At 40.3% G+C, this 26,463-nt stretch overlaps 1 protein-coding gene across 2 annotated transcripts in view; it reads left to right on the top strand.

Annotated features, from left to right (window-relative positions):
- CFAP54 (cilia and flagella associated protein 54) overlaps positions 1–26,463 on the top strand; it is a 355,515-nt gene that overhangs the window by 136,019 nt on the left and 193,033 nt on the right. For both annotated transcript variants that reach the window (XM_064376848.1, XM_064376847.1), the window contains 4 exons: positions 5,278–5,501; positions 5,600–5,735; positions 9,602–9,704; positions 24,833–24,985. In XM_064376848.1, the coding sequence (XP_064232918.1) occupies positions 5,278–5,501; positions 5,600–5,735; positions 9,602–9,704; positions 24,833–24,985 (616 nt within the window). The remainder of the gene's footprint in view (positions 1–5,277; positions 5,502–5,599; positions 5,736–9,601; positions 9,705–24,832; positions 24,986–26,463) is intronic.

The following is a 26,463-nucleotide window of genomic DNA, read 5'->3' as shown; positions in this document are numbered from 1 at the left end:
CTGTTTTTATTTGTGGACAACATAATTTTTTACATAGAGAATTCTAACTCTTCAGTACTCTGCAAAGCCATGATTAGAACTAAAAAAGTGGCAGGATATAAGGTTAATATACAAAAATAAATTGTATTTCTATGTACTGGCAGAAAATAATTAGAAAATGAAAACTTAAAAACAATTTCATTTAAAATATTACCCAAAATATCAATATCTAGAAATATGTGTAATAAAATTTACACAATATTTCTACATTGAAAACTGTGAGACATTACAAAAAACTAAAGAAGACTTAAATAAATAAATATATATAAATATTAATTACTCTATTATTCCCAATTTGATTTGTTGATTCAATGAACTCTTAGTGAAAATCCCAACAGACATTCCTTGGAATATAAATTGACAATTCATTTTAAAATTTATAAGAAAATGCAAAAAAAATGTGAATGGTCAAAAGAAAATTTTGTTTAAAGAACAAATTTGGAGGACTCACTATATGATATCAAGGCTTACTAAAGCTAAAGTAATTAGGAGAGTATGATACTGACTTAAAGAGAGAAATATATCAATGGAACAAATAGAGAATCTGAGAATAGACCCATGCATATGGTTCTTTTTTCCACCAAAGGAGTCAAAGCAATTCAGAGTTTTCAAAAATAACTGTCAACTCTAGGGTCTAGATTGTTGCCTTTAAAACCCATTTATCACTAAGGGAAACAGGGCTTCTTTGGGAAAAAAAATGCTTGACTACCTTACCTCCTATATGAACTATATCTGAGGATGATCAAATAGTTGATGAAGGGGAATTTTTCTTTACAAAGCATCCAAGTAATAAATGAAAGGATGTTGGAATTAGAATATCAGGATTCTGTAATTCTTAATGAATGAATTGAAGGATCCAGAGCACCTTATGGAGTGTACTTGCCAAAAAACATAAATCTAATTGGAATCAGTATATTTACATTTATCCAACAATTTGTAGAAAATACAGTGGACAGAAGAACATTTTAAATGAAATTACAGGAATATCCTCAGTAAAATTCTGACTATGGGGACTCTGCAGGACAAATGATCTGATTTCTTAAACAAAAAATTAAATAATAAAGGAGGAGATGAAATCTATAAATTAAAAAAGACAAGAGACATAATCAATTGCAGTGTTTGGACCTTATTTTAATCTCACACATACAGTTAAAAAAAAATAAAGTTGTTAAGACAATAAGGGAAATATAAACACTCTTCAGTGTAATTATTCAATAATGATTTAAAGGAACTTCTGCTAATTTCTTTTTTTTTAGGTAGGATTATAGTATTGTGGTTATGTTTTTGTAAAACTAATTTTTATTTTTTTAGTTACATACTAAAGTATTTATAGACTAATTAACATAATTTTGGGGATATAATTCAAAATAGTGGGGCAAGTAGATGTGTCCTAAGAGTTTATTGAAGCTGGTGGTGGGCACATGGGCTTCATTATATTATTTTTCCTACTTTTTTAAGTGTTGGAAATTTTCTTTAATAAAAACGTTTTTTAAAAAAACCACACATGGTCCTGTAGAGTTCCCATAGTCTGAATTTTATTGAGGATATTCCCATAATTTCATTTAAAATGTTCTTCTGTCCACTGTATTAAAAAAAAATATATATACACACACACACACACACACACACACACACACACACATATATATATAATTGCACTTTAAGTTCTGGGGTACATGTGCAGAACATGCAGAACTGTTGCATAGGTACATGCATGGCAATGTGATTTGCTGTCTCCATCCCCCTGTCATCTACATCTGGCATTTCTCCCCATGCTATCCCTCCCCAACCTCCCTACCCCATGCTGTCCCTCCCCTGTTCCCCCACAAACAGGCCCCAGTGTGTGATACTCCCCTCCCCATGTCCTTGGGTTCTGATTGTTCAACACCTGCCTATCAGTGAGAACATGTGGTGTTTGATTTTCTGTTCTTGTGTCAGTTTGCTGAGAATGATGGTTTCCAGATTTATTCATGTCCCTACAAAGGACATGAACTCATCATTTTTTATGGCTGTATAGTATTCCATGGTGTATATGTGCCACATTTTCCCTGTCCAGTCTGTCATTGATGGGCATTTGGGTTGGTTCCAGGTCTTTGCTATTGTAAACAGTGCTGCAGTGAACATATGTGTGCATGTTTCTTTATAATAGAATGATTTATAATCCTTTGGATATACACCCAGTAATGGGATTGCTGGGTCAAATGGAAATTCTATCTCTAGGTCCTTGAGGAATCACCACACTGTCTTCCACAATAGTTGAACTAATTTACACTCCCACCAACAGTATAAAAGTGTTCCTATTTCTCCACGTCCTCCCCAGCATCTGTTGTCTCCAGATTTTTTAATGATCACCATTCTAACTGGCATGAGATGGTATCTCAATATGGTTTTGATTTGCATTTCTCTAATGACCAGTGATGATGAGCATTTTTTCATATGTTTTTTGGCCTCATAATGTCTTCTTTTGAAAAGTGTCTGTTCATGTCCTTCACTCATTTTTGAATGGGTCTGTTCGTTTGTTTTTTTTTCTTGCAAATCTGTTTTAGTTCTTTGTAGATTCTGGATATTAGCCCTTTGTCAGATGGGTAGTTTGCAAAAATTTTTTCCCATTCTGTTGGTTGCCGGTTCACTCTACTGATTGTTTCTTTTGCTGTACAGAAGCTCTGGAGTTTAATTAGATCCCATTTTTCTATTTTGGCTTTTGTTGCCAATGTTTTTGGTATTTTATTCATGAAGTCCTTGCCTATGCCTGTGTCCTGAATGGTTTTGCCTAGGTTTTCTTCTAGGGTTTTTATGGTGTTAGGTCTTATGTTTAAGTCTTTAATCCATCTGGAGTTAATTTTAGTGTAAGGTGTCAGGAAGGGGTCCAATTTCTGCTTTCTGCACATGGCTAGCCAGTTTTCCCAGCACCATTTTTTAAACAGGGAATCCTTTCCCCATTGCTTGTTTTTGTCAGGTTTGTCAAAGATCCTATGGTTTTAGATGTGTGGCGTTGCCTTTGAGACCTCTGTTCTGTTCCATTGGTCTATATCTCTGTTTTGGTACCAGTACCATGCTGTTTTGATTACTGTAGCCTTGCAGTATAGTTTGAAGTTGGTTAGCAGGATGCCTCCAGCTTTGTTCTTTCTGCTTAGGATTGTCTTGGCTATGCAGGCTTATCCACTGTATTTTTTTACAAATTGTTGGATAAATGCAAATATTCTATCTGATTCTAGTTAGATTTATGTTTTTTGGCAAAATCTTCAAAACTTAAAAAGAGTCTGGCCTTGACTATGCCAGAAACCTCCATCTCTATATGCTGTTTTGAGCTCCAAATGTCAATCTTGTTTATTTCTCAGTGTTGTTTGTTTCTCAATGTTGCCAAATTTGGGAGATCAATAGATTATTTTCTTTTCCCCCCTTTTGGATTTGGATCAACTGAGAGATGGGTGATGAACAAGACAAGTGAGATAAAATATCAGCTTCATTTTTTTTTTGAGATGGAGTGTCCCTCTTGTTGCCCAGGCTGGAGTGCAATGGCGTGATCTTGGCTCACTGCAACCTCCCGCCTCCCGGGTTTGAATGATTCTCCTCTCAACCTCCTGAGTAGCTGGGATTATAGGTATGTGCCCCCACCCCCGGCTAATTTTGTATTTTTAGTAGAGACAGCATTTGTCCATGTTGGTCAGGCTGGTCTTGAACTCCCGACCTCAGGTGATCCACCTGTCTTGGCCTCTGTAAGTGCTGGGATTACAGGCGTGAGCCACTGCACCTGGCCCTCAGCTTCATTGTTGATAAACACTATATTGGAAGATGTAATAACTACAGAGAACTTCCCTGTCCTTCATCCCAGAAATAAGGCATAGGCATGACTAACAGATAGCAGATCTGTGCTCCTAGAAGACTTACTCTAGAATCAGTGAATTATAGGAATTGAGCTTATGACATAAATAAAATGTCAACTACTTTTTAAAAGTATGTCCCATGTGCAGGGCACTGTGCTAAGGAAGCAAATTCACATAAGTCTCTGGTGCTACGCCTACTATTCACACCTACACAGCCTGACTTCAGGTGTGCATACTGCATTTCATTGCCAGATGGCTTCTGAAGTCTCTTCTAACTTCAAAGACTACAGCTCTTGTTAGAGGGGATGTTTATCCTCTACTTGTGTTAATACTTCCCACCCCTGTATAGAGGTTACTTTTAATGGCATTATTGGGATGGGAAGGCTGGATTTGAGTTATCCAACTGTTTTGGGCTACAATCTGAGCCTTAGATGGATCTAAGAGGCTTTGTTTTGCCTTAAGAATTAAATGTGTCAGGAACTCATAAGAAGTGAATACTATCGACATAGTGACTTTTTTTTTTTTTTGAGATGGAGTCTCACTCTGCTGCCCAGCTGGAGTGCAGTGGCATGATTTTGGCTCACTGCAACCTCTGCCTCCTGTGTTCAAGTGATTCTCCTGCCTCAGCCTCCCGAGTAGCTGGGACTACAGGCATGTGCCACCACGGCCAGCTAATTTTTTATATTTTTAGTAGAGACGAGATTTCATCATGTTAGCCAGGGTGGTCTTGATACCCTGACCTCGTGATCTGCCCGCCTTGACCTCCCAAAATGCTGGGATTACAGGCATGAGCCACTGTGCCCGGCCTGTTACATAGTAACTCTTTAGTGTCTCCTCATTGCTTTCCTCCTCCATAGGTATGACATTTGCATCTAGGAATAGACATATTATTGTATAAGTTAACAAATGTAACCAGTGTATTAGGGAACTTCATTATGTGTTTATAGTAAAGTCTGTTTTTTTGAAAAATCATTGATTTCACCTTTTTGATTTCATATCCTTACTTAAATGGATAGTGACTGTATATCAAGAACAGTAGAACATAGTCTGTGCGTCCAACATGGTAAATATTAGCCATATGTGGCTATTTAAATTTAAACTTGAATTAATTAAAATGAAATGAAAGTAATTCAGTTGTACTAATCACATTTCAAAAGCTTGGTAGCTGCAGGTGTCCGGTGGCTATAGGGAATGATAATGAACAGCACAAATATATAGCACATTTCTATCACCACGGCAAGTTTTATTGGATAATACTGCATCAAATTATCAAGCTTTGACTTGCATAAGGAAAATATTTTTTTCTTTTCAGTTCAGTTCTTTTCCATGTTACATTTTTATCACATTCAGTTTTCAGACAAAATATGGAGTAAAATCTGAAATGACACATATTTTTTCATTGTGCTACTTGCAGCCTATTGAAGACAAAGGAGAATTCAGTGTTCCAAGTTGTTACGGGAATATTAAAAATGATAACGGTGGTTCTAGTCTTACATTTGAGCATCCTTTAGATGATGTAAATGTGGTTGATTTGAAATGGATCCACGACTTTGTGTTAAAATCCCTGGAAGTTTTATATCAAGTGGAAAAATGGGAAACACTAGTATCGCTTGCCATTCAGTTCAATACAGTTTCACAGTAAGTAGTGCTGTAAGGGCAATTAAAAGAGACTTCGTTGAAAAAAAAAGTATTTTAACTGATGTTTTCTTTTTAATGTGTTCTTTACCCCTGTCTAGTGAGAGGTATACAGAACAAGTGACACCACTCCTGGTGTATGCACAGCGCCAGCTTCTGCTGAGAATACACAAGTTCAAGGGCCCAGATATTACTCAACAGCCTTGTGCAAGGTATGAGGCTGAATATGGAGAGAAGGTAAGTTTAAGTTCTATTATTCCTGATGCTGTGATTTCTAATTAGTCCACATATAAAATACAAAGATTTAGAAATGAGATAAATATTACTATTTCTGCTTTAGTATTAGTATCTCTACTTACTGGCATTTATCATTCAAATCAACAAACATTATTGAGAACCTGCGATCAAGGCAAACAGGAACTAGGTCTTTGTCCTCAAGAAGCTCATATCAGGTCAAAGCGAACTTAGCATGAAGCACAATGGGAATGGTGTTCCTAGAGCCTATGATTTTTTTTTTTTTTTTTTTTTTCTTTTTGTAGACTGACTCTCACTCTGTTACCCAGGCTGGAGTGCAGTGGCATAATCTCAGCTCACTGCAACCTCTACCTCTTCCTTAGTGCATTGATTCAGTCTGTGGCTCTAAGTACATCTCTACGATGATGACTTTTGAAATTACATCTCCACTCTAGATCTTTTTTCTGAATTTTGTGTTGATATATCTAACTGCCTGTATCAGCCAGGGTTCAACCAGAGGAGCAAAACTAGTAAGACAGGTCTATTTTATCTATGGAGGGTAAAAAATAAATCCAGTGTCTTTCACTATTCTCTTACAACATGATTCTGATACCAGATGTGTGGGGATTTCTCCTCACCCCTAAGCAAGAAATCAGTTCTGTAGTGGACACCAGCTGGGTGTCTTTCTGTTTTTGAGATGGAGTTTCTCTCTTGTTGTCCAGGCTGGAGTGCAATGGCATGGACTCGGCTCATGGCAGCCTCCACCTCCTGGGTTCCTGGGTGTCTTTTAATTCAGTTTCTACACAGTCTATCTGGAGATAGCATCAGATCTGGGTTTTTTGCGGCGGTTTCATTATGGAAGCATAATTGATTAAATCATTGGCCATTGGTGATCAATTTAACCTTCCACCCCTCTCTCCATTGCAGAGGTTGGGGAGTAGGGCTGAAAGGTCTTATCCTGCCATGGTCTTTCTGGTGAGCAGCCCCCATCCTGAAGCTACCTACGGGCTGTCATTCAACTTATTCTCATACAAAAAGACACCACTTTAGAAATTCCAAGGATTTTAGGAGTTGTATGTCAAGAAACAAAGACAAAACCAAATATATATTTTACAATATCACATCTGTCTAGCCAGCTACCTAGTTGGCTATCCATCAAAGGATTTACTACAAGAATTTGGCTTATATGATTGTGGGGGCCAGCTAAGCAAGCTTCGGACCCATAGGACAGACAGTCAAGATCATGAACAGGAAGGAACCTCAGGTGGACAGAGGCTATTACTCATAGGCAGTCAGTGAGGGAAGATCCAGCCAGGTAGAGGACAGTTGTAGAAGCAGCTGTTGCTGGTGTTTGAAGTCCTGGATGCTGCAGGCAAGTCAGAATCATCTGCTTAGGTCAGGTCCCCTGAGGGTAATCTCCCTTGTTTAAAGTCAGTTTAATTAATATCTGCAAAATCCCTTCACAGTAGCACCTAGTTTGATTGAATAACTGGGATGAAGTGTGTGTATGCTAGAAAATGGATGCTTCCCTCTCTTTCCTCCTCATAGTTTAGCCCTAACCAAGCTGATCCATTGAAAAACCACCACACTGCCCAATCAACATCATTTTTTTTTTTTTGAGATGGGGTTTTGCCCTTGTTACCCAGGCTGGAGTGCAATGGCGCGATCTCGGCTCACTGCAACCTCCGCCTCCTGGGTTCAAGCGATTCTCTTGCCTCAGCCTCCCGAGTAGCTGGGACTACAGGCGTGCGCCACCATGCCCAGCTAATTTTTGTATTTTTTAGTAGAGATGGGGTTTCACCTTGTTGACCAGGATGGTCTCGATCTCTTGACCTCGTGATCCATCCGCCTTGGCCTCCCAAAGTGCTGGGATTATAGGCGTGAGCCACCGTGCCTGGCCCAATCAACATCATTTCTTAGTGGCGGAATACACTTCTTAAATTTAGCACATCTCAAACAAACCTGTTCTGCTAAGTCTTCAGTCAATGACAAGCCTTTCCTGGCTGCCAGACACCTTGGAGACATCCCTGCCTCCTCTCTTGCTCTCACACCCCACTTCCAACTGGCTACCAAGTGCTCAACATACAATCCAAATTGGAAGACTGCTCACCAGCTCCAACATTCCCTCTTTAATATACTGTATAATATACCTCTCTATTTGTTTATTATCCAAGCCCTTGTTGTATTTGCTTGGGCTGACGCAGCGACCGCTTAATCATCCTGCACCCCACTTTCAGCCTATATTCTTTTTGTTGTTGTTTTGAGATGGAGTCTCGCTCTGTCACCCAGGCTGGAGTACAGTGGAGTGATCTCACCTCACTGCAACCTCTGCCTCCCAGGTTGAAGCGATTTTCATGCCTCTGCCTTGTGAGTACTTCAGATTATAGGTTCGAGCCACCACAACTGGCTGATTTTTCTATTTTTAGTAGAGATGGGATTTCACAGTGTTGGCCAGGTTGGTCTTGAATTCCTGACCTCAGATGATCCTCCTGCCTTGGCTTCCCAAAGTGCTGGGATTACAGGTGTGAGCCACCACACACAGGCTATAATCTATTCTTAATGCAGCAGATACAGTGACCCATAAAACCTAAATCAGGTTCTGTCACACCTCTATTTAAAACCCTATGGTGGCTTCCCACCATATTAGGAGTAAAGTGAACATCTTTAACATGGTCTTAATATAACTTATCCTACATAATGTATCCCCCTGATCTCTCTAGTAACCCCTATCCTACGACTCCCTTGCGGGTTTTAACTGCACTGTTCTGTAAGGTGTTTCTGCCTCAGAGTCTTTGCGTTTGCTGTTGCCCCTGCTGGGAGTGCTCCTCCCCAAACATCCATATTGAATCCCTCACCTTTCCCAATCTTTGCTAAATGTTACATTCTCTGTTAGGCCTTTCCTCTCTACCTTTTTACAGCTCTGTGCCTTTTTGCTCTATGTCTCTCTAGAGTATTTGCAATTCTTTAATATACTATATAATGTGCCTCACTATTTGTTCATTTTCTCTCTTCTCCCACTAAGATGTTTCACAAGAATAGGAGTTTTTGTTTATTTTGTTCTCTGCTTCATCATCCCTTCTTCTTATAACAGTGTTTGGTACAAAATAGGTGTTCAGTAAAGATCCGTTTAATGAAGCTGGCAAAATAGGAAAGACTAGATCAAGTAGGATCTTATGAGGTTGTGGGAAGGAGTTTGTATTTTATTAGGCTGCATTTATATCTCATTATAAAAGTACCCACAAGGGACAATAAATAAGAAGCATTTACATCAGACTGGGGTTCCAGGAGGGCTGTATTTGAGTGGTAGGTTAGTTCAAGGGATAGGAGTGAAGAAATGGAGAGAAGAGGGTCTTAAGCCCTTTAAAATAAATTTTTTCTTTTAAAAACTTTTATATTTTCAGATATTTTATTATCTTAGGACTCATGTATCTGTTAGAAATAAATTATCAAAATACTATAGAGGAAGTTAGTTCTGGAAAACTTCACCAGGGAAATTAAAATGGCATTAGTTATAAGTAGGGTGGAAAAATCTGCCATTGGGAAAGCAGATTATATTTTAACTTATATAATAGAAGATATATTTAGACCAGAGAATTTGTAGAATATTTGCAAATCATATTCTAATTGCTCTACATAATTTGCCTAACGTTCTTCCAGCTGTGCTCTACAAAAGAAATATGAAAAATTATGGAGCTGCTTTTTTTCATGAAAGTTCTCATGATTAGATGCTATTCTGCCAGCTTTTATTTGTAGCATTGTTATATATCTCTTTATTTTGATAAATAAAAAATGAGAGAAACATTACAAGTAAGCCAAATTTTTAACTAAAAATACCTGACTAATATTAGTTTTTATCTTTCTTTTTATAGATAACCTGCCGAAATTTTGTTGGGAAGCAACTTAAGATTAATTCTTCAGCCACTGAAGAAACAAGCAACTGCACAGATTTACTAAAAATGCTTATCTATTCAGGTCAGACCAATCTTAGCTTGAAGGTTTATTTTCTCTAAATCAAGGTTTGCCATTGTGTTCTGCGAGTCAAACCTTCCATAATTAGGATGTTTGTAAAAATTTCTTTTGCAGGTTTAGTTGACTGAAAATAATGCATTTGATTTTTACCATCTTATGTTGCTGTAAATGTTACCTACGGGGAATTAAAACACATTTATTTTTATTTTAAACGCTTAAGTTCAGGTGTCCGTGTGCAGGTTTGTTACAGAGGTAGACTTGTGTCATGGGGGCTCATTGTACAGTTGATTTCATCACCCAGCTATTAAGCCTAGTACACTTTAGTTATTTTTCTCGATCCTCTCCATTGTCTTCACCCTCCGATAGGCCCTATTGTGTGTTGTTCCCCTCTATGTGTCCATGCATTCTTATTATTTAGCTCCTACTTATAAGTGAGGACATGTGGTATTTTGTTTTCTGTTCCTGCATTTGTTTCCTCCAGCTCCATCGATGTTCCTGCAAAGGACATGATCTCATTCTTTTTTATGGCTGCATAGTATTCCATGGTGTGTATGTCTCACATTTTCTTTATCCAGTCTATTATTGATGGGCGTCAAGATTCATTCCACATCTTTGCTAATTGCTCTACAGTTTGTCTAATGTTCTTCCAGATGTGCTCTATAAAAGTGTGCATGTGTCTTTATAATAGAACAATTTATATTATTTTGGAGATAAATACACACACACCCAGTAATGGGATTGCTAGGTGAAATGGCATTTCTGTCTTTAGGTCTTTGCAGAATTGCATCACTGTTTTCCACAATGGTTGAACTAGTTTACACTCCCACTAACAGTGTATAAGCGTTCCTTTTTCTCCACAACCTTGCCAGCGTCTGTTATTTTTTTATTTTTTACTAACAGCTAGTCTGACTGATGTGAGATGGTATCTCGTTGTTTGATTTACATTTCTCCAGTGATCAGTGATATGGACCTTTTTTTCATATGATTGTTGGCCACATGTATGTTCTTTTTTGAGAAGTGTCTGCTTATGTCTTTTGCCCACTTTTTAATGGGGTTGTTTTTTTTCTTGTAAATTTGTTTAAGTTCCTTATAGATGCTGGATATTAGACCTTTGTTGGATGCATAGTTTGAAAACATTGTCTCCCATCTGTATATCTGTTTACTATGTTGATGGTTTCTTTAGCTGTGCAGAAGCTATTTAGTTTAATTAGACCCCATTTGTCAATTTTTGTTTTTGTTGCAATTGCTTTTGACACCTTCGTTATGAAATCTTTGCCTGTGCCTATGTCCTGATATGGTATTGCCTAGGTTGTCTTCCAGGGTTTCTATAGTTTTGGGTTTTGCAATTAAGTCTTTAATGCATCTTGAGTTAATTTATGTAGATAGTGTAAGGAAGGGGTTTAGTTTCAATCTTCTGCATGTGGCTAGCCAGTTATCCCAACACCATTTACTTAATAGGGAATTTTTTTCCTATTGCTTGTTTTGTCAAGTTTGTTGAAGATTAGATAGTGTAGATGTGTGGTCTTATTTCTCAGCTCTCTATTCTGTTCTACTGGTCTATGTGTCTCTTTTGTATCAGCACCATGCTGTTTTGATTACTGTAATCTTGTTGTTTAGTTTGAAGTCAGGTAGTGTGATGTCTCCAGCTTTGTTCTTATTGCTTAGGATTGCCTTGGCTATTCAGGCTCTTTTTTGGTTCTATATGAATTTTAAAATAGTTTTTTCTTGTTCTGTGAAGAATCTCAATGGTACTTTAATAGGAATGGCAGTGAATCTATAAATTTCTTTGAGCAGTATGACTGTTTTAATGATATTGATTCTTCCTACCAATTGAATGGAATGTTTTTCCATTTGTTTGTGCCATCTCTGATTTCTTTGAGCAGTTGTTTGTAGTTCTTGTAGAGATCTTTTATCTCCCTATTATCTGTATTCCTAAATATTTTATTATTTTTGTAAAATGCATTTTTAAAAAGTTTAATCTATAAGTTAGATAAGAGAAATAAAAGGAAAAGGGAAATCGATTGGGAAAAAAAGATGGAAAAAGGTTGTTTTGCACATTTTTTTTTCTTGTTTTTATCTTACTTATGAATGCTTTTGCTATTTGGCCTTTCGCTATTTTCTTTATTCTGTTTCAACTCCCATAATAACTTCCATTTCCCTAATTAATATAGATTGTTCTATTGGTTTTGCTATGGTTAAGTTATAGATCTTTTAACTAGAGCACAGGAGAAGATTTGGGAATGTCATGACTTCTTTGCTTTTAGCTGATAAGCCCTGGATTAGTCTGTTTTCATGCTGCTTATAAAGATATACCTGAGACTGGATAATTTATGAAGAAAAAGAAGTTTAATTAACTCACAGTTCCAGATGGTTGGGAGGCCTCACAATCACGGCAGAAGGCAAAGGAGGAGCAAAGTGACATCTTACCTAGCGGCAGGCTGGAGAGCTTGTGCAGTGGAGCTGTCCTTTATGAAAACATCAGATCTCTCTTGACTTATTTACTATTACAAGAACAGCGTAGGAAAACTCACCCCCATGATTCAATTACCTCCCACTGGGTCCCTCCCACAACATGTGGGGATTATGGAAGCTACAATTCAAGATGAGACTTGGGTGGGGACATAGCCCCTGGCCTCTCCCAAATCTATGTCCTCACATCTCAAAACCAACAGTCTCCCAAAGTCTTTATCATTTCAGCCTTAACTCAAAAGTCAACAGTCCAAAGTCTCATCTGAGACAAGGCAAGTTCCTTCAGCCTATGAGCCTCCAAAATCAAAAGCAAGTTAGTTACTTCCTAGATACAATGGGGGTACAAGCATTGGATAAATACACCCATTCCAAATGGGAGAAATTAGCCAAAATAAGCAAACCTAAATTCCAATAGGGCAGTCATTAAACCTTAAAGTTCCAAAATGATCGCCTTTGACTCCATGCCTTATATCCAAGTCATGCTGATACCAAGAGGTGGGCTCCCATAGCTTTGTGGGTTTCCAGGGTATGGCCCCCACTTCTGGGTGCTTTCACAGGCTGGCGTTGAGTTTCTGTGACTTTTCTGGGTGCACAGTGCAAGCTGTCAGTGGATCTGTCATTTTGAGGTCTAGAGGATAGTGGTCTTCTACTTACAGCTCCACCTGGCAGTGCCCCAGTGGAGACTCTGTGTGAGGGCTGCAACCCCACATTTCCCTTCTGACTGCCCTAGCAGAGGTTCTCCATGAGGGCCCCACCCCTGCGGCAAACTTCTGCCTAGATATTTAGGTGTTTCTGTACATCCTCTGAAATCTAGGTGGAGCTTCCCAAATCTCAATTTTTGACTTCTGTGCACCTGCATACTCAACACCATGTGGAAACTGCCAAAGCTTGGGGCTTGCATCCTCTGAAGCCATGGTCTGAGCTGTGCCTTAACCCCTTTAGCTGTGGCTGGAGAGTCTGGGATGCAGGGCATCAAGTCCCTGGTCTGTACATAGCAGTGGGGACCTTGACCCGGCCCAGGAAATCATTTTTCCCTCGTAGGCCTCTGGGCCTGTGATGGGAGGGGCTGCTGCAAAGGTCTCTGACATGATGTGGAGACATTTTCCCCATTGTCCTTGTGATTAACATTTAGCTCCTTGTTACTTATGCAAATTTCTGTAGTCTGCTTGAATTTCTCCTCAGAAAATGGGTTTTTCTTTTTTACTGCATTGTGAGGCTGCAAATTTTCCCAACTTTTGTGCTCTGTTACCTCTTGAACGCTTTGCTGCTTAGAAATTTCTTCTGCTTGATACCCTAATTCATCTCTCTTACCTTCAAAGTTCCACAGATCTCTAGGGCAGGGGCAAAATGCTGCTAGTCTCTGCATAGCAAAAGTGACCTTTACTCCAGTTTCCAACAAGTTCCTCATCTGCATCTGAGACCACTTCAGCCTGGACTTTGTTGTCCACATCACTATTAGCAGCATTTTGGTCAAAGCCATTCAACAAGTCTCTAGGAAGTTCCAAACTTTCCCACATCTTCATTTCTTCTGAGCCCTCTAAGTCTCTAGGAATTTCCAAATTTTCCCACATTTTCATGTCTTCTGAGCCCTTTAAAGTGTTGCAACCTCTGCCTGTTACCCAGTTCCATAGTTGCTTTCACATTTTTGGGTATCTTTATAGTAGCACCCCACTACCTGGTACCAATTTACTGTATTAGTCCATTCTCATGCTGCTAGTAAAGACATACCAGAGACTGGATAATTTATAAAGAAAAAGAGGTTTAGTTGACTCAGTTTCACATGACTGGGGAGGCCTCACAATCATAGTGGAAGGTAAAAGAGGAGCAAAGGCATATCTTATATGGCCACAGGCAAGAGAACACGTGCAGGAGAACTCCCATTTATAAAACCATCAGATCTCATGAGACTTATTCGCTATTACAAGAACAGCAGAGGAAAGACCTGCTCCCATGATTCAATTACTTTCCACTGGGTCACTCCTATGATACATGGGGATTATGGGAGCTAAAATTCAAGATGAGATTTGGGTAGAGAGATAGCCAAACTATATCAAGCCCTTTTGGAATGTTTTTGGCCATGCAACTTGTAGGAATGATGCAATAGAATGAGATGAAAATGAAAATAATGTCTTCTCTAAATGCACTTTTCACCTGTCTCTGTTTCTGGTATCAAAAAGCCATGTAAGTCTTCCCTTTGAAGTGTTAGAATTCTTTCACTTATTTATCTATTCATTTTATTTGTGTGTGTGTGTATAAATGTAAGCATTCATTCATTTATTTATGGAGGCAGTCAGCTAGTCATTCAGTCATTCAGCAAACATTTACTGAGTATCTACTATGTGTGAAGTGCTGTACTAGGTTCTGAGACTATAAAGATGAATGAGACTAAAGATTTGTTGCCCGGGAGTTTATGGTCCATTAAAGGAGATGAATAAAAACCCAGAGATTATAGTATAGAGTGATAAGATACGTAATGTTATTACTACTGCTGCTGCCATAATCAATAGTAGTTAACAGCAAGCATCTGCATTTGTGAGACTGCAAGAAATCCAGTGGGGCTAACTTCAAAGGAAAAGGCAAAAGCTGAGGTTAGACAGGTTGGCAGGAATTAGATAATAAACTGTCTTAGAAGACAGGATAGAGATCTAGTTTTATCTGGAGAACTGAGGGGAGCTGGTTAAAAGGATTTAAAGAAAGAAAGTGAAATGATCATATTGGCATTCTTTTCACTTGATCTTAGCCCAAAGGCTAAGAAGTGATATATTTGCCTGTTTTTGAAAACCTTTGGCAGCTCTGTGGGAAATAGATTGAAAAGAGACCAAATGGAAGTAGAAGAGTGGCCACTGCTGACTTGTGTCTTAAAGTACAGGGATGAAAGCCTGGACTTGGGTGGTGAGAATGGAGGAAGGGACAGATGTGAAGGAGAGACAGAGGATGTCCACAGGACTGTGGTCTGCACTGGCTGGAGGTGGGGTTTGGGTGAGGGAGGGAGGAGATCAAGCCGCCTTGGTTTCTGGCTTGGGTAGCCAGATGGATGATGGTGTCTTCACCCAGACAGGAAAACCGAAGAGGGGGGCAGGTTAGAGAAAAAGGTCACTTTGGAATGACTTGCTTGGATGTAGTTCATCTAAACTTGGATGACAATGAGTACAGCCATGAGTGTATGGTTGGATATACTAATGGGGCACTCAGGAGAGAGTCAGGTTGGAGATCTGTATTTTAGTCATCAATATATTGGTGGTGGTTGAAGTCAGGGGTTTGGATGAGGTCACCCAGGGAAAGTTATGTAGAGCATAAACCTGAGGATGGCCTCCTGGATAGCACCAATGTTTAGGAATCTGTGTCAGTCAAAATAGGCTACAGTTATACAGAAGTAACAAACAATCCCAAGTGTCATTGCTTTAACACAAGGGAAAATCTGTTTCCTGTGCATGCTGTTGTGTTCAGTGAGGTTGAATCCTGGGCTGCTCATCATGATGGAATCCTCATATTGGTGCAAACTTCCATGGTTGTTTCCAAGTCAGAGAACAGAATTTTAATGTGACCTTTTAGGAGTGTATACTGAGAGACTGGTGAGCCCCTGCAGAGGCATGGGTTATGGGCACAGCCTTTGCCAGACCATATGTATATATACTGGATGCTTTATGCTAAGGGCTTTACATGGATTATCATATTTAATTATTATAACAACCCCAATAAAAGAATTATAGTTATGCATTGCACATTAGGGACTCTTAAGAATGCTTTGTGAATATTAGCTTACAGTCACCTAATGAGGTAGGTTTGTTATTGTCTCAATTTTTCAGGCAGGAAAAAGGTGTTGTAAATTTTGCTCTAGCTCTTAAAGCTGTGACTTGAAAGTGACACAGGTCGTGTCTGTTGACATTTCCCTGGCCACAGTCACATGGCCACACCTAACTTCGGAAGGATTAGACAAGTATGTTCCTATGCTGTACTCAGGATAAAGAGGTACAGAAAGTGGAAGGTCCTAATGACTGTCATGGGAAAAAAAGAGGAAGAGCAGGATTTGAAAGAGATTGGGACGAGGCCTAAGAGCTGGGAAATATAACAGGTGAGAGTGGTATAAACAAGGCGAAGGCAAGAGAGAGTTTTAAGGAAAAGGAAACAGTCAACTATCAGAGAGAGAGAGAGAGAAGTCACAAAAGACAAAGACAGACTGTTGTGTTTGGCAGTATAGGTGGTCATTGTCACCGGCCTTTTTGCTACGATATCGCCAACACAGGGCCTTGTTCTAGCTGTTTTCTCTTCCTGAAATGCTTTTTCTTAATTTAGATGTCTGACTATTGAGTCCATCATCTCCTTTAAGTTGTTGTGTACCTCTCATCTTTCCAAGGAGGCTTAACCTGAGCAGGTAAGCCTGCTGAAAATAAATCAGTTTTTATTTATTTATTTGTTTGTTTGTTTTTTGAGATGAAGTCTTGCTTTGTCGCCCAGAGTGAGATGTAGAGGTGTGATCCCAGCCCACTGAAACCTTCGCCTCCCGGGTTCAAGCGATTTTCCTGCCTCATCCTCCTAAGTAGCTAGGATTACAGGCATGTGCCACCACACCAGCTAATTTTTTGTATTTTAGTAGTGACGGGGATTCGCCATGTTGGCCAGGCTGCTCTTGAACTCCTAACCTCAAGCAATCTACCCGCCAGGGTGTCCCAAAGTGCTGGGATTACAGTCGTGAACGACTGCACCCATCCTGAGCATTCAGTTTGAAACTGCACCCTGCCTGCTTCCTCCCAATTGCCTTTACTCTGTCATATATTTTCTTTTTTTCTGAAGCACTTCTCACCATCTATCATATGGTATAATTTAGGTGGTTTTTTTGTATTTATTGATAACTAATCTGTTCCTCCTGATATAAGCTTTATGAGGGATTATTGTTTTGTTCACAGATATAACCCACATGTCTTCATCAGTGTCTGATATATAGTAGGAATTTATTATCTCTTTGCTGAATGAATGACTTTGTGACCTTAGATATGATGGGGAGGGAGTATTTTGAATGGTGGGTGCAGCAGTGGTAAGCTGTACCTGCAGAAAGTCTTCAAGAAGCTCATAATCTGGCCGGGTGCAGTGGCTGACATCTGTAATCCCAGCACTTTGGGAGGCCGAAGTAGGTGGGTCACCTGAGGTCAGGAGTTTGAGACCAGCCTGGCCAACATGGTGAAACCCCGTCTCTACTAAAAATACAAAAATTAGCTGGGCATGGTGGCATGTGCCTATAATCCCAGCTACTCAGGAGGCTGAGGCAGGAGAATTGACTGAACCCAGGAGGTGGAGGTTGCAGTGAGCCAAGATCATGCCATTGCACTCCAGCCTGGGCAACAAGAGTGAAACTCTGTCTAGAAAGGAAAGGAGAGGAGAAGAGAGGGGAGGGGAGGGGAGGGGAGGAAAGAGAAAGGAGGAAAGGAGGAAGGAAGAAGGAAAGAAAGAGAAAGAAGGAGAGAGAGAAAGAAAGAAAGAGAAAGTAAGTCATGGAACAGAGAATTGCTTTTCAGGAAGCTTAGCACCTACTCGGGTCGCTGAGGCAGGGGAATCGCCTGAACCCAGGAGGAGGTCACAGTGAGCCAAGATCCTGCCATTGCACTCCAGCCTGGGCAACAAGACTGAAACTCTTGTCTCGAAAGGAAAGGAAAGGAGAGGAGAGGGGAGGGGAGGGGAGGGGAAAGGAAGAAAGAAGGAAAGAAAGAGAAATAAGGAGAGAGAGAAAGAAAGAAAAAGAAAGTAAGTAAGTCATGGAACAGAGAATTGCTTGTTTCAGGAAGCTTAGCACCTACTCAGGAGGCTGAGGCAGGAGAATCGCCTGAATCCAGGAGGAGGTCACAGTGAGCCAAGATCATGCCATTGCACTCCAGCCTGGGCCAACAAGAGTGAAACTCTGTCTTGGCAGAAAGAAAGAAAGAATGAATGAATGAAAGAAAGAAAGGAGGGAGGGAGGGAAGGAAGGAAAGAAAAAGGAAGGAAGGAAGAAGGAAGGAAGGAGAAAAAGAAAGTAAGTTATGGAACAGAGAATTGCTTGTTTCAGGAAGCTTAGCACCTACTCAGGAGGCTGAGGCAGGAGAATCGCCTGAATCCAGGAGGAGGTCACAGTGAGCCAAGATCATGCCATTGCACTCCAGCCTGGGCCAACAAGAGTGAAACTCTGTCTTGGCAGAAAGAAAGAAAGAATGAATGAATGAAAGAAAGAAAGGAAGGAAGGAGGGAGGGAAGGAAGGAAAGAAAAAGGAAGGAAGAAGGAAGGGAGAAGGAAGGAAGGAAGAAGGAAGGAAGGAGAAAAAGAAAGAAAGTCATGGAACAGAGAATTGCTTTTCAGGAAGCTTAGCACCAGCAGGAACTGGCAGGAAATGTAGGGCTGGGGGCAGGGCGGGGGTAGGGGTGGTGGTTCAGGGGGGCTTTGTTTTGTTTGTATGTCTTTTAATAGAAGAAAAAAAGCATATTTACACATTAAATAGAAAAAGCCAGTAAAGAGGGAGAGCTTATTGATAGGAGAGAAAAGTATTCAATAGAGCAAGGACCTTGAGGAGACAAAAGGCAGAGAGTGAGATACAGGCAGGTGATGCTTAGACAGGAGGGTGAGACATCTTCTCTGCTACGGCAGAAAGAAAGTAGAGAATAAACCCAAGGAGGGAGGTGTGTGGCTGGTAAAGGTAGAGATGGAAAGCATTCTCATTGGGTACTGCAGATTTTTCTCAGTGAAGCAAGGGGCTGAGAGCATAGCTGATGTTGATCGGGTTGGAGATTTCAGAAGGAGTGAAAGAGTGGGCTGGCCGCTAAGGGCATCGGAGAAGGCAAGGGATACGAGCTGTAGAGTAATTTAGAGGGTCCAACTGAGTGAAGTTGGTGACCATGAATTTGTAGGTGTTACTGCCAATGATAAATCAGATTACCCCTCATGGTCAGAAACAATGGGAAGACCACCTTCTTATGGTCCATCATGTGTGACGAGTTTTATTCAGGGTATAAATCTTCCTGGGTATGTTCTTTTCTTGATCTTGTCTGTGAAACCTGGGGAGTTCCCCTACTTTGGGATCCATAATTCAAAATGTGATTTGTGGTATTCCTTCCATCTTAAAAAGAGTTGCTACAAATATAAGAAAATATGTCAAAAATGGTTGTTATCAAAATGATGACTAGCATCAAAGGGATAAGAAAAACATCTAGTAAAATTCTAGACTTGTGCACCTGTAGATGTTTACTGATGATAGATGCAACATACCAGAAAAGCACTTGGGTTGCCTCCTGTTAAAGTTACATTTGGAAAGGGGAAGAGGCTGGTGGTGGGACAGGAGGGAAGGGAGGTGCAGTCAGGCTACAGTCATCCTTTGGGTTGATTCTCCATGGTGGTGGAAGCACAGACAGTTTGAGTAAGGATTAGAACAGGAATATTTGAATAGATAAAATTTTCAAAATACCGTAATGGCAGTAATAATTTATTGAGCTGGAACTATATTTAGCTTGTTTAATTTTTATAGTCAAAGGAGGTAGATATTATTATGCTCATATTGCAGATGAGCAAATTAAACGTTACTAGTAAGTAGTGGGCCTGAGATTCAAACCCTGCTTTAATTGCTCAACCCGTGAGTGCTCCACTGTGCTGCCAGGCCTGTTCTCCATTGCTCCCTTTCAGAATGGAATTGCCTTTAAACCTACAGCATTCAAGAAGAAATTTGCTATATTTCAGTGGTCGTTGAAGACAGACACTTTATTCTGACTTACTGTGATAGTGTGGTAATTTTTAGAGGATCCTGTATAACTAATTATAGGTTTTACATGGAATTGTTATCATTAAAAACTTGGCATCCAACTTATATAGCTCTTTCTAAGATTTTAGGACCGCTGTTATTGGGAACATTTTAAAATTTCTTTTGGTCTATGCTCTTGGATTTATTTGGCAAAGTTGTAGAATGCTGAATTTTTTCAGTGTACTGAACTTGGACCATCAACATATTTATAGCATGTTGGGTCTAACGTATGTTGTCACCCTGATATGTTTGCAATTCTTTTAAAAGACAGAGTACTCATGATAGTTTTCACACCAGATTGCTGCTTTAGACCATCATAGATTTTCTTTTGGCATAATAGCATTTAGTGGCGATGCTCGATACATTTAATTCTTCAGAATAGATGTTGCAATGCTCCACTGCCTAGGAACATTTGGTGTACTCATTATTTAACAGCATCCTCTTCTCCCTTCAACTATTTAATAATGCGTGTGTAATTTCGTATAGTCTCTGTAGGATTTGGAGAAGTGAGAATACTTCGTTTTATAGATATTCTTGTATGGATGAGTAACTTGCCTGCTTGTTAAGCTCCGTAGGGGCGATAACTCTACGGATATGCCTCTTACTGAAGCTGTTTTTGCATTCTGCCTGGGATCTCTCTCTTGAGTTTTGACCTTACTAGTGTTTAAGTTGTCCAGTAGAGTTATTCAGTCCTCAGGTGTGTTGGAATTTTCAACCCTTTGGCAGGTGTGTTTTATTAGTGCCCTTGGGCATTTGGATTGATGTGGCCACGTGTGTAGGAAGCAGCTCACATTTCAGATCGCTTGCTGGGATCCTTCCTTGGTGGACCCATCTCTCAGGAGTCATTGGCATTTCGGCTTCATTTCTACATTGGCACAATGAAAGACACAATGTTTTTCATTCATTTTTTTCACTCCTTCTCCTTCTTTTCTTTCTTATCTGTTTCAAACTGTTGAGGCTATTAGTGCCTTTGGAATAGCTTCTTAAATTATCCATGGAAGTTTTCAGAGAGGAACCCCCGTGAGGCAGAGCTGTCAAGATAAGGGCTCTGAAGCTAATGCTACCTCCTCATTGCTTTGCATCATTTATCTCATGCAGACAGCCACGTCACCAGCAGCAGAACCCTAATTAGACAACCAGGAAAAAGATATGCAGGGCTTGAACAAAGGGGAGAAAAAGAAAGTAAAATAGAGTTTAGGAAGAACACAAAGGAATTACTTATCAGCCAGATAAAAAAGTAGCGGGGTGATTTTATTCACACTGTTCTTATTATAAATAAAGAGTTTCAGATTTTGTTGTAGAATGTAAGCTTGGTGAGAGCAGAGACTGTGTCTGTTTTGTTCACGTGTGTCTCCTTTGGTGCCTGGCACAGTGCCTAGTACTTGTGAGTACTCAATTTAGATTTTAAAAATACATGACTAGCAGTCATGATGTGAGCCTTCATCTGCTGAATGCTTACTCCATGACAGGCTCTGCACTAGACACGCTGCACCTCCTCACACAGGTTAAAATTGTCAACCCGATATTGGTGAGACGGATGCTCTGGGAATAAATAGGACAGGAACAAGCCTGAGAAAAGTTAATGAAGGAAGAAACCTGGAGTCCTTGTGAACCCACGGAGCAGGGAGTTATCATCCCAGTTTTAACAGATGTTTAAAACTATGGCCTAGAGAAAGTAACTATCTCATATATTGTATGTGGGGGCTTTCAGTTTTCCTCCTTTCATTTGCTCACTGTTATGGGCTGAATATTTGTGGTTCCCCCACAAGACCCCTGCCAAATTCATATGTTAAAATCTTAACCCCTAATGTGATGATCTTAGGAGGTGGGGCCTTTGGAGGATAAGTTAGGTTATGAGGGTGGAACCCTTATGAATGGCATTGATGTCTTTATTTTAATTAATTAATTAATTAATTAATAAGATGGAGTTTCGCTCCCTCAAACAGGCTGGAGTTCAGTGGCACAACCTCGGCTCACTGCAGCCTCCACCCCTGGGGTTCAAGTGATTCTCCTGCCTCAGCCTCCTGAGTAGCTGGGACTACAGGCACCTGCCACCACACCTAGCTAATTTTTGTATTTTCAGTAAAGATGGGGTTTCATCTCATCTCCTGACCTGAGGTGATCCACCCACCTTGGCCTCCCAAAGTGCTGGGATTACAGGTGTGAGTCACTGCATCTGGCCTGGTGTCTTCATAAAAGTGACCCCAGGTTGCTCTGTAGCCCGCTTCTATCATGGGAGGGAGGACCAATGTGAAGGTAACCATCTGCCAGCCAGGGAGAGGGCCCTCACCAGAACCTTACCATGCTGGTCCCCTGATCTCAGACTTCTAGCCCCGAATATCTGTGCAAAGTAAATTTCTTTTCATTTTTTTGAGACAAGGTCTCACTCTGTCACCCAGGCTGGTGTGTAGTAGCATGATCATAGCTCACTGTGGCCTTGAACTCCTGGGCTCAGGTAGTCCTCCCACTTCAGCCTCCCAAGTAGCTAGGACTATAGGCACATGCTCCTGCACTCAGCTAATTTTTATTTTATTTTTTGTAGAGACAGGGTCTTGCTTTGTTGTGCAGGCTGGTCTTGAACTCCTGACTTCAATGGATCCTCCCTGCCTTGTCCTCCCTAAGTCCTGGGATTACAGGCATGAGCCAGAGCACCCGATGAGAAATAAATTTCTGTTGTTTATAATCCACCCAGTCTATGGTAATTTCTCATAGCAGTTTCAACTGACTAAGATACTTGCTTTACTGCTTTTCCTGATCTCACTCTTTAAGGAGAAAAAGCAAAAGCCAAGCTCATGAATTTTTGCAAGAAAAATAAAGAAACAGAGCAGAATCCTACAGTCTTCAGGGTATTGCGGATAAGGGTAGGGGCATGTGGAGTAGAGGCCTGCCGGCCTGGGGACTGAGGGGCACTGAGGAGGGAGATGGTGGGGACAGGGCAGAGCAGACACCAGAGTGAAACTGATAAGGAAGAAGAAGGAGAGCTTCCAGGGAGTTCACAAGAGCTACTTTGGCTTAAGTATTTGATCCTTTTAAATGTGTGATAGAGAATTGTGTCAAGACTGAATTTGTAGGGGGAACAATGACTCCTGTCAATGTGCCATGTCCCTGGTTTGACTGAAGCCTCTAGGATTTCAGGACATTAGGGTATATTGAAAGATGTTGTCTCTGTGGCCACAGAAAGTAATCCTGTGTTACTTATTCCATCAGGATCTCCCTGCTTCTGGGATTTCTTTCCTTATTAACTTTCTTCAGGCTTGTTCCTGTCCTATTCCCAAGGCATCTGTGTACCCAAATCTGGGTCACAAATCTGGGTCAATGGTCAGTGTCTGTTACCCAAGATTTGCTGTCTTTGGTGAATCATCTGGGGAAGGCACAGGGCTTGAACACTGGTTCTTCCGCTCACCTCTTCTTAAGGGCTTCAAATAAGTTCCTACCACTCAACTTCACTTTTCCTCCTTTGTAAAGTGTCGGTGATAGCTACTCCTGACCATTTTTAAGGTGCTGTGAGGATCAACTGAGATTAACCTTTAGAAGTGATTAACTTCTGTACCCCTTCTTTTTTATATTATTAATTAATTAATTATTTTCTGAGATGGAGTCTCACTCACTCTATCGCCCAGGCTGGAGTGCAGTGAAACAATCTTGGTTCACTGCAACCTCCACCTCCCAGGTTCAAGTGATTCCTCTGCCTCAGCCTCCTGAGTTGCTGGGATTACAGGCATGCACCATCATGCCTAGCTAATTTTTCTATTTTCAGTAGAGACAGGGTTTCACCGTGTTGGCCAGGCTGATCTCAAACTCCTCACCTCAAGTGATCCACCCACCTCAGACTCCCAAAGTGCTGGGATTACAGGCATGAGCGCCTCGCCCAGCCCAGCTATTCCTGTTCTTATTCTAACTATCTAAAACCCCTTGCCTCTTTCTTCCTAATCAAGTTTTCCCTATCCTCGAAGGCACACCTGGCCTATCTTCTCTTCCACAAGGTCTTCCTTACTCATCTTTTCCTGCTTACACTGATCTCTCTTCCATCTTCCCCTTATTTTGGCGCGTGATCAAGTACTCCCTGCAAATGTGACTTTATTACTCCGGTGTTGGAGTGTCCCATCCCTTCAGCTAGATAGTGAATTTCTTGAGGGCAAAGATCATGCCTTTTAACCTCTTCCAACTTGCCCTGTAAGTTACTATACTATTAAGACCTTAGATTTTACAGGGCGGCTTTCACTTGTTCAACTTGTTGAAGAAATACATTCTTTTGTTATTCACTTCTGCTAACTGTGATTCCTCTCTCCTGGGTCTGCTTCATGATGTCTGCAGCAGTTTTGAAGTCCCAGGCCCTCGCTCACTCTTCAGAGACCTCGAAGCAGATATCTTCCACTATCTCCCCTTTCTGGGGACTTTTCAGGATGGTTAGTTAGTTCTATATCCGCTCAAGGGTCCCCCTCTTCCTTTCCTTTGCACCCTCCAGTATTAGGAAACTGTTTTTTCCTTCCCTTCAGAGTGCAGTTGCCCATCTCCAGGTTTCTTTGTTTCTTCCTTTTGTCTCGTTCCCAAGACACCTTTACTTTGAAGAGGCTGCTGAAAAGGAGTAGATTATTTCATTTTTTATGATCAGCAAAAGAAAAAGAAGGAGGCTTCATGGGGAAAATTGGCAAGATCTAAAGTTATTTGCATTTCATAAGACTCAAAAGTTTTCCAAGTTTTTTTTTTTTTTTTTTTTTTAAAGACCTTCAAACATACCAAAAGAAAAAAATTGATTCGATTGTTGAAACACCTGCTGCAGATCTGGGGCTTTTGAATTGAGCGGCTTTAGGTTGGGACCAAGAAATGCTCTGAATTAGAAACTTGCTGGCTCTTACCTTGGCTTGGTGAACATTTCATCCCCAATGTTCCTGTTCTCTTTCCTTTCAGAATACAGCCGAGCCAAAGCGCTTGTCTGTGTGCCCGTGGACGTGACAGACACCTTGAGGTGTTTTAGAGAGACACTGGAAAAATCCAAATACCATAACAGATCAATGCGACACAGCAGAAAGTTGCTTTCATTATTTCTTGCACAGACACAAGGTAAAATGCTTGTTCCGTATCTCTGAATCTTTCTTTATGTGGGGTGACCACCCTGCGAATGTCCCTCTTCTGCCCTCTCGTTCTTCCCTCCCCACCTACGTGCAATGCTCCCTGGAGCCTTTCACTTTCTTCTTGTCTAGTGGATCTAATCTCTATTTTACACTTTAGCCAATGCACTTTCTCACTCACCCACTTTTATGCTTTCTGTGAAACTAGCAAACTCTTTTGAGTACAGTAGATGTTACAATATTCAGTAATTTTTTGATTCTGTACACTTATGTTCTTCTTACAGTTTTCTTTGAAGGTGTGGTGCTACAGTCTTGTTTTACTTCATAAGTAGATGGATTGAGTCATACTGAGTTAACTAGAACCTTTTACCAAAACACTACTTTATCGGTGGCAAAGAAATGGATACATTTTAAAACAAGCATCACCAAGATTTCTTATTAATACTATAGATTTTGATCTTAGGTTATTTTAGCTTAAAACAACAAGATGTTCACTGTTGTTGGTTGCGTTGCATTTATTTGTTTTCTCTCTTAACACCTATCTGCTTGTGAACTCAAGCAAAGCTGGGCTTTGAGTGATTAAATGGTAACCTCAGAGAAGAGTACATTCAAATTCAGGCTGGAAAAATCCTGAACTGTCTATACTTAAGTTATTTAAAATGTTTTAAAATCCTATTTTATATTTATGATTGTCGCTATTCAAATTGATCAGAATAATGAGGATAAATACATGTAAAATAGTATAAAGTTATTAAAAATTGATTTAAACTTATACTTAAGATGCTAATTTTCACTGAAATGATCTTTTAGAAATTTGACCAATTTTCTTTTTACAGCCGCAGGCAGAGTTTTATTTATTTCCGTATTTGTTTGTCGTTGTTGCCCACCCCCAACACTTTCTATGATATCTACCCATAGTTATTGGTTATATTGTCTGCAGACTCACATTATGTTAAATTAGCTCTCCATATCTTGTTTGGCTTCTTCTAATTGCTCCATACATTAGCAATAGGTAAGGCTGGCTGTGCATGGTGGCTCACACCTGTAATCCCAGCACTTTGGGAGGCCAAGGAGGGTGGATCATTTGAGGTCAGGAGTTCAAGACCAGCCTAGCCAACATGGTGAAACCCTGTCTCTACTAAAAATACAAAAATTAGCTGGGTGTGGTGGCATACACCTGTAATTCCAGCTACTTGGGAGACTGAGGCATGAGGATCACTTGAACCTGGGAGGTGGAGGTTGCAGGGAGCCAGATTGTGCCACTACACTCCAGCCTGGTGACAAAGCAAGACTGTCTTAAAACAAAACAAAACAGAAAAGCGCCCCCCCCACCATAAAATGGGTAAGAGCATAAATAAAAAGACAAATACAATTCCTAGGAATGGTTTACATCAACTCACTCTGAATCTCACCTGGTACCAAAATATTTTCGGTAGTTTTTTTCCAGTCTGCCGGCTGTGGACTTCAAAA

This window comes from Aotus nancymaae, unplaced genomic scaffold (assembly GCF_030222135.1).
Source record: "Aotus nancymaae isolate 86718 unplaced genomic scaffold, 86718_ANA_hifiasm-v0.15.2.pri h1tg000016l, whole genome shotgun sequence".
Taxonomy (NCBI): domain Eukaryota; kingdom Metazoa; phylum Chordata; class Mammalia; order Primates; family Aotidae; genus Aotus; species Aotus nancymaae.
The sequence above is the reverse complement of the archived record's forward strand: the minus strand, read 5'-3'. Positions and strand labels throughout refer to the sequence as shown.